Genomic DNA, 8,065 nt, shown 5'->3' with positions numbered 1-8,065 from the left:
ATTCATAAAAAAAGAAAATTCACACCCTACACCATCGAGGAAAGGATCAACATGCACACTCTTGCCTCTCACCCTCCCTAAACTAATCATTTCCCCTCCTTCCCTTTAAGGTTGTGCTTGCGGGCGAGGCCAGGTTTCACAAGGCAGCAGGCATCCGGCTCATCATGGGGACTGGGCTGTTGAAGAAGGACTTGGTCCCCCTTAGCAGCAGCAATCTGCAGAAGGCGTTGCCTGGAGACAGGAAAGGAGGAGTGGGCGGGGGTCGGGGGTCAATGGAGATTAGTATCTACAATGGCATCCAGCAGCTAGTAGGTTGAGCCAGAGGGTCTACCAATCAAGAACTAACCAAGCCCACACCTGCTGGCCATGTGCAGTGTGCTGGACATGGAGCAGGGATTTCACCTGAATGCCAAGATAACCTTTCATAACCTTTTTTCATTCACTGTTGAAATCCATGTTGTCATTATCAAACCACATTATCAAACCACTTTTTGAATGGAGGCCCAAATGAGGAGTTCAGAAGTATGCTGGAAGCCTTGCTGTCAGCTTCTTGAATGAATTGATCTGATCTCCAGAAATAATCTATGATTTCTTGCAGGAACTTTAAGCAGGCTAGAGAGGAATAGCTTCATTCGGTGATTCATTTTAATAACTTTTTTATGTTGCTTAGCCAAAGTCTAATTTATATACTGTGTTGTGAAGCATTGACAAGTTTTCTACTCTGTCAACTAAATACACTGACAGTGGACACACAGATGTTCAGAACAAAATACAGATTTGAAAAAAACACACCACACCATCATTGACCAAGAGACCGAAATCAGCCGCACAGCAAAAGCTGGCACCCTCGCATTCCAGCATGTTTTTGTCAATTTTCATCCACCTTCCCTGTAAAATAAATGTTTGGCAGGTTCTGTGTTTTCATTGTCAGTTTTTGTCTAAGTTGTTCGTGTTTCTGTGTATTCATTCCCTCTTTACTTACCGTAGTCTGTTTCCAGGTTGTTCCATTCATTCATTCATTTAATCTGTGTCTTGTTTCATGTCTCCGCCTTCCCAGTCCTTATATGTACTTCCTTCCTATCTGCCGTCATCGATTCCACGTGTCTCGTTCTGATCCGAGTTTAGTTGCGTGTATTTAAACCCATTTGTTTCTGTCTTTCGTAGCCAGATTGTTATGTGTCATGACCATACTCACCAGTGTTTATTTCTGTGCAGATTTCTGTTCTGATTCATCCTTCTGCATTGAGTTGATCCATAGTTTTTCGATCCTGTTTGGTTTATCGGTTTTTGTTTCTGGATTCTGTTTTTATTTGGACTGCCCGTGTGTTATCATCCCTTTGCCTGTGACATTGACGACATCTTGGATTACCCCCGCTATATCTGTTTGCCGTTGTACCGACCCCCTTGTTTGAATCTCGTTTACGAACCGCTTGATCTCTGTTGCTACGGCTTGCTGGTTAATAAACCCTGCCTGTCTACTCTGCTGCAAGGTTAATAAAGACTTTAAACTTACTCCTGTGGTCATGCTGCTGGGTCTATTGTTCTGGTCCCTGACAATGTTACAAATAAGGGAGAATTTCAGGTAAAGGACAGAAAACATAAGATACTCAGGCATATACCATGCTTTCCGGGTCATCACAAATTGGGTTTCAGGCTTTGGGAAGCCGTTGAATTCGGTCATGGTGGTGACAGTGTAGGCTCCCATGTGGTTGAACAACATCCATTCACCCTCCTGTGCCTCTGGCAGGCTGTAATCTTCCACAATCTGGTCGTGCCCATCACAGGTCTGTCCGTAGATGGTGCTGGGGTAGAAGCGCTCACCTGGCTTGCTTCTCTGCAGTGAGACAGGGATACATGAACTGAAGAGGACTCAAACACAACCTGGAACTGCAACAGTACATAGTTACTTATGCAGACACACTCACAAATGATCTGGCACTGCAGATTGGCAGGGTTGCCAGGACTATAAAAGCAGCAAAACCAATGACAAACTTTGTGCTCGTACCTTGTGTGTACTTGGCAGGACATAGGCATAGGGGAAAATGACGCTTCCGAATGAAGTGTGGATGCCATCATTCACATAGTAACTAATAGTCTTACTGTTGGCCCCGTCTTCTTTGCCTATGGGAGTGAGAGGAGAGTTGGAGTTGAGAGCTGCATGAGAAGAAACAGGTGCCATCTTACAGGTGACCTTGCTCCACTTCATTACATTACATTACATTACATTACATTAATGGCATTCTTATCCAGAGCGACTTACAGTCGATAAGACTGAGCAGGAGACAATCCTCCCCTGGAGCAATGGAGGGTTAAGGGCCTTGTTCAAGGGCCCAACAGCTGTGCGGATCTTATTGTGGGTACACCGGGGATCGAACCACTGACCTTGCGGGTCCCAGGCATGTACCTTAACTACTGCATCTACCTTAACCACTACGCTACTACGCTACAGGCCGCCCAACTTCAGATCTCATGAAGTATGTTGTGTGTTCAGACTATGTGGAAACAGAACTGTGCCAGACTGGGGATAAGGCTTAATTACGGAGCAAACTCACCATCATAGGCCGACTTCTCCATGTCCACCCTCTTACCGATGATATTGACAGCCAGCGTGTAGGCTGATGATGGGAAGAAGCGACCCGGCTCGCTGATTATTTGGACTCCGGTGCTGACGGGGAAGTACTTGTCCAGTGTTTTGTTTATGTCAACCGCCATCTGGGAATGGGGATATCAGGGTCAGATCCAACAAAGGAACACTCTGAGTAACTCTTGTAAAAGTGGTGATTGTCTAAGTCTGGCCCTGAACGGCAGCAGTAATGTTTGTTCTCACTTCTACCTGATTGTTAAATGACTGTCTGATCAAAGTCACTGATTGGCCAGAGACTCCACTCACCTGGCATTCAAGTTCAAAACCATTCCCTGTGTGGTGGTGAATAATAGAAACCAGCAGCAGTAGCAGAGTTTCAGAAAAATTACCTCCTTAAATAGAGAAATATTGGGAAGGCTAAACCCAGGGTATCCTCCACCAAGGTCCAGAAGGGTCATTTTGTAGCCAATCTTTGCCTGAAAAACAAGCAGCCATGAATGATTCTTTACATCCTTTACACAATACAGACTCAAACCACACACACAAGACCACAGCTCATCAAGCCACAGATGCTTCAGTGTCATAACCATGTAACCAGCTGTGACAAATCTCCAGTCCAGTCCTCGATAGTTACAACATCTACTGGTTTCTGGTGTGTCTCAGTACTTCAGTAATTTTAGTTGTGTACAGTATTAGCTAAAGACCCACACAAGGGCGTGGCTGCAAAATGTAACTTGATCGAAAGATCAGAAATTATGAGAACAGCCGCCCTTCTAGGCCTGGAATTTGAGATCGCTGATCTGATGGGTTTATTGTCAAAATGGTTACATTTACAGCATTGTATGGCATTTCCAACTGTAGCTGCCAACCGAGTGGAGCTTTTCACACGGTGCCAGGTGCTCACCGCCATGTCGAAGACGTCACGGGCATTTGTGATGGCCTTCGTGTAGGCCACTGGGGTCATGCAGTAGCTGCCCACGTGGAAGCTGACCCCGATGACGTCCAGCCCCAGCTTCTTTGCTTGCTTCAGGAGCTCCGGGCATCTCTCCAGCTTCGCCCCAAACTTTTTGCTCATTGTCAACATGGAACCCGAGTCATCCACGGCAATGCGGAGGAGCAGCCTGAGGAAGAGGAAAGGGTGGGAGGTCAAGGGTGAGTTTTTCCAAAGCAGATGCACAAATGTGGAAACTCAAAGTGTCTGCAGAGTATCGTTTTTACATTTGAAGCATCCATCTGTCCAAATATCTGACCAAATTTTTATCATCCATCTATTCACCACCCCAAATATCCATTCCATCCAAATGTCTGTATATCCAAATATTTATAATATCTATTACTCATCCATCTAAATATGCATCCATCAGTCTACCCATCCAAGCATCAGCCCGTCACACAGTGCAGTCTGTGAGTACTTTGAAAGTGGCACGGCTTCTGTTCTTTTGGCTCTGCGCTCCACCACATTGAATTTTAAATGAAACGAGGAAAATTGTGTTGAAGTGCAGATGGTCACCTTTAATTTGAGGGTGTTACCATCCACATCGGGTGATCCGTGTAGGAACCACATCCATTTTTATACAGTGTCCCTCCAATTTTAGGGGACCAACAGTAATTAGACAGTGTGGGGGAAATTCCAAGGAGGGAGGTCTTGCAAGCAACCTTTCCCGTTTAAAAGAACCCAGTTCTTTCACAGCAAGGAGAGTTTCAATAATACAAACTTTATTAACCCTATAACAAAGCATGGAGAATGCCTCACACCAATGTGAGAAAACACTCTAGATTTTAGCAGACAGGGTGTCTATTCTTATACCATTACACATCCTAAGTTGTCGCATGCATACATTACGGTGAAAGCCAATCATCTTCATACAGTGTTTCAGTATTTTTCCATCACGCGTTGTACTCCTGGGCCCACATCTGCTCCTTAAGTCATATAACATTTGTTTTGCAATTAACACACTGCTAAAGGTTACATTTATCATCTGTGGTTCCTCCTAGGCTGGTTAAGGAGGAACCGACCTTGGATGCGCTTCCTCCTCATTCTTTTCTATCATAACAAGCACCTGAGCGCACCCAACGATGGGAGGGTGTTCTGTCTTATCTCCTGAAGCCGCGGTCGAGCACTCATCCCTCCCTTACATTTTTGCTGGTTATCTGGGTGGAGTGCCAAGCAGAAAAGAGCAAAAATATATAGAAACCACTCACTTGGCATTTTCACAGCATTGGGCGATCTTAACAAGCTCGGCCTCGTTGTCAAAGGTCATCTTCTGGATCCCATGGGCAGTGGCGTATTTGAGGTTGGAGGGCTGCTTGATGGTGTTGGAATAGATGATCCTGCTGGGGTCCACCCCGAGAGACATCATGAGATGCATCTCATACTAAAAGCGGAGAGGGACAAAGGAAAAAACTGGCTCACAGGGCATCCCGAGTGGTTCAGATTAGGACAACAAATGTTGAACTGGAGTCCATTCCATGAATGAACTAGCACACTACTAATAAGCAAGCATGAGAACACACTCAGCCCACAATATCATTTGTATCCTGATACAGGGGTCAAAAAATATGTATTGAAAGAAAAAAGAAAAACACCCATTGCCTAAACTCGGAATAATATATACATTTAAATCACTGCCATGTATAGCGTATCATGTAAACCAGGGCCGCCAAAACCTGTTCCTGGAGATCTACCGTCCTGTAGGTTTTCACTTCAACCCTAATTTGGCACACCTGATTCAACTAATACCTACTAAGTAGCTCAATGAGATCTGAAGCTGTTGAATGAGGTGTGGCTTTGTTAGGGTTGAAGTGAAAACGACAGGACGGTAGATCTCCAGGAACAGGTTTGGGCCGCCCTGATGTAAACAATGTCCTGAATAAGCAACCTGGAGCAAATATCAGTGTTTAATATGTGTAGCCGACATTTTGTTACATATTTACTAATTAGCCAGATAAAGCCCAGGTAATTGCTGAGAACACAATCATGCATACACTGACACACGTCTGGCTTGGGGTTAGTACCTTGCTGGCGCAGTCGAACCCTGTCCCCAGAGCGGCGAGCGTCCTGACAATGGGGCGGCTTGCGTTGCACTTGACAGCGTAGAAGGGCGTGACTCGAGGTATCTCACGTACCCACAACAGGTACCTCCTCATTACCTCCCCCAGGTCCGCCACGTAGAAGGCATCCTTGGCATCCTAGGGAACGGCGAAAGGGGACGTTGAGGACACCGAGCTCGAAACACAACAGACAGGCATCAACGCAGCGGCAGCAAGGCCGGACGCCAAACCATGGATCTCGAATTCTGGTGGAGAGAGATCTGCCCTTTCTGCAGTTTCAAATGCTTAACACTTGTGTTGTGTTAAGGGTCATACCTGCCAGTATGTTTAACAGCAGAGAAAACCCCCTAAATGATCTTTTCTCAACCTGAAATTTAATGAAAGTTGGTGATGAGTGACAGGTTGTTGTTTTTTTTGTTTTTTTTGGGGGGGGGGGGGGGGGGGGGGGGGGGGGTAATTCAATTCAATTAAGCTGCTCTATTTTAAGGGTTTAGTGAAGGCTGTATACAACTTGTTTCCAAGACCTGACCAGCAGCCTTCCGGGACAGCTCAAACTCTCACCGACGCAGACAACGCCTTGATCCTCTGATCGATTAAGTCCTGGACAGAAGTCCCATCCTTCAGGAAGGTGAAGCCAAAGTCCTCTGGAGTGAAAGTGCTCATGGTTGCCAGTTTTTTTATTTGTTTCTTTTGAAGATGTTTCTATCTGTAAGGACAAGGGGAAAAGAAAACACCTCTGCTTATATGTTAACCCTTGTCAAAAATGACCCACCACTATGTTTAACAGCAGAGGAAAACCCCTTAAATGATCTTTTTTCAACTTGAAATTTGATGACAAGGTTTGTGATGAGTGACAGGTTGTTTCTTTCATGCAAAATAGATTTGCGGTTTAAAATTCAATTAAGCTGCTTTATTTGAAGGCATTTTCAGAATTATTTTTGTACGTTTGTATGTGTGTGTGCGTGCGAGGACATAACTATTTAAATGTTTTTAATCTCAGCAAATCTTTCCATTTTCACCACTGATCTCATTATTATTTTAAGTCTGCCTGGGCAGGGGCAGTGCTCTTGCGGACTAATAAAGATGGGTAGTTTCTCCACTAAAAACTTGAATTATTTGGTTGAGAAAAACAGATCACTAGGTGCTCAAAGAAAAGGCTGAAGAGCTCAGGAGAAATATGAGGTAATGAGCAGAAAAATACAGAGATGGTGCCAAGAGCGTAGTAAAAGAACTGGGAAAGTCGAACCATGTGGCAAGCCAAGACAAGCCACGCCCTGATGAAGGTTTTTGTTGCCAAACGCATTGGCGTCAGATGTTTTAATGAACCCTTATGGATATACCAGGTCTATAAGGTAATTTAACTCCTCCACGACGTTTATGTGCCTCGAACCTCACTTAAGTAAACCCAGTTCTACATTTTTTTCTGAATTATTTGGTTTGTGAAAAGGATCACATCATCTTGGCTCAAAGGTAAAAAGAAATTCCAGGAGCTGTGATTTTATATATTCAGGTTTATAAAGTGATGATCTCTTGTGACAACAATTGCTATGTCTTGTGCTTATAATATTCTAAGAATATAATTAAATATTTTCAGTCATTTGTCACTGACAACTAACCCATTTGTACAAACAATGCTGTGAAACCATTTTGCCTCTATTATTTCAAGTATTGTTTTTCAATCCTCCTTTCCTCAACTACCCCCACACGTCTGTGTTCGACAAAGCGCAAGGAAATGCAATGCGTCGTGATTTAATGGCATGATAAATGCGCATCATTCAGTAAAAGCAATGACAATAATGATCACAAGTCTCAGTAGTGATGTGTATTTAATTACTGAAATTAATTACTGAGTCACTGAATCTTCCATATGAATGCATTCTTCATGGCATGCAATGGCATGCTATTTCTGATTCTAATGTGGCTTAAGATGGTGCAAAATTCTTCTAAACATGATGCAACCCATTTTAAAAATCAATGTTGACTCATAGGTTTCCCAAATACAATATTTGAAATTATTCTGAAGTGATGTCACTGGGCAAAAATAACTGTGGTGAAACCCTTTTTTTTTGGCCATTGATGGCTTTCCATAACCTGTGTTCTTGCCTTTAAGCAGAAGCTTATGCTGTTAATCAATTGAAATAAAGCATGAAAAATCACTCACCTTATAAACAGCATTCACAATGCCCTGACCAGCCGAGCTTGTAACTGTAACTATGGTACTGTTCCCGGCTGGGAGTGGCATTGAGGTAGTAGGCTACCTGTATTTATAGGCAGGGAATCGTTCTATACAAATTGCAGTGTCAGTGATATCTTGATATGGTTGGTATACACAAAAACAAGTGACCTCCTTTCCTTCACTTGTCTCCTCCTCTTTGGAACTATTCTGTCACTGTTTAAGAAGAAGAAAAGTACTGAGGTGTGTTGCATGCA

General features: G+C 43.8%; 1 protein-coding gene across 4 annotated transcripts; it reads right to left on the bottom strand.

The window, feature by feature from the left end:
* LOC133129502 (ornithine decarboxylase 1-like) lies at positions 1 to 7,861 on the bottom strand. Of its 4 annotated transcripts, none has more exons than XM_061243649.1 (10): positions 7,797 to 7,861; positions 6,197 to 6,341; positions 5,600 to 5,773; positions 4,787 to 4,959; positions 3,489 to 3,705; positions 2,974 to 3,060; positions 2,553 to 2,712; positions 2,006 to 2,121; positions 1,620 to 1,834; positions 1 to 231 (listed from the first exon to the last, which is right to left on the bottom strand). In XM_061243649.1, the coding sequence occupies exons 2-10, from the start codon at positions 6,296 to 6,298 to the stop codon at positions 87 to 89; spliced, it is 1,389 nt and encodes a 462-aa protein (XP_061099633.1). In that variant the 5' UTR covers positions 6,299 to 6,341; positions 7,797 to 7,861; the 3' UTR covers positions 1 to 86. The 4 variants fall into 4 exon arrangements, 2 of the variants coding, with proteins under 2 accessions (XP_061099633.1, XP_061099641.1); XR_009708817.1 differs by having other exon boundaries at positions 109 to 231; positions 1,620 to 1,821; XM_061243657.1 differs by lacking the exon at positions 1 to 231 and adding an exon at positions 810 to 1,341.
* Positions 7,862 to 8,065: the final 204 nt, after the last annotated feature.

This window comes from Conger conger, chromosome 1 (genome assembly GCF_963514075.1).
Source record: "Conger conger chromosome 1, fConCon1.1, whole genome shotgun sequence".
NCBI lineage: Eukaryota > Metazoa > Chordata > Actinopteri > Anguilliformes > Congridae > Conger > Conger conger.
Note: the sequence above shows the minus strand (reverse complement) of the source record. Positions and strands in the feature narration are given on the sequence as shown.

Bases quoted from the DNA above. Each gene is read 5' to 3' on its own strand.
- LOC133129502 (XM_061243649.1), bottom strand. From the start codon at position 6,298: ATGAGCACTTTCACTCCAGAGGACTTTGGCTTCACCTTCCTGAAGGAT. The intron at 4,960-5,599 runs GTACTAACCCCA...CTCCGCTTTTAG, and splicing joins GGTTCGACTGCGCCAGCAAG to TATGAGATGCATCTCATGAT. The intron at 232-1,619 runs GTATATGCCTGA...TCCTGTCTCCAG, and splicing joins GTGATGACCCGGAAAGCATG to GCAACGCCTTCTGCAGATTG.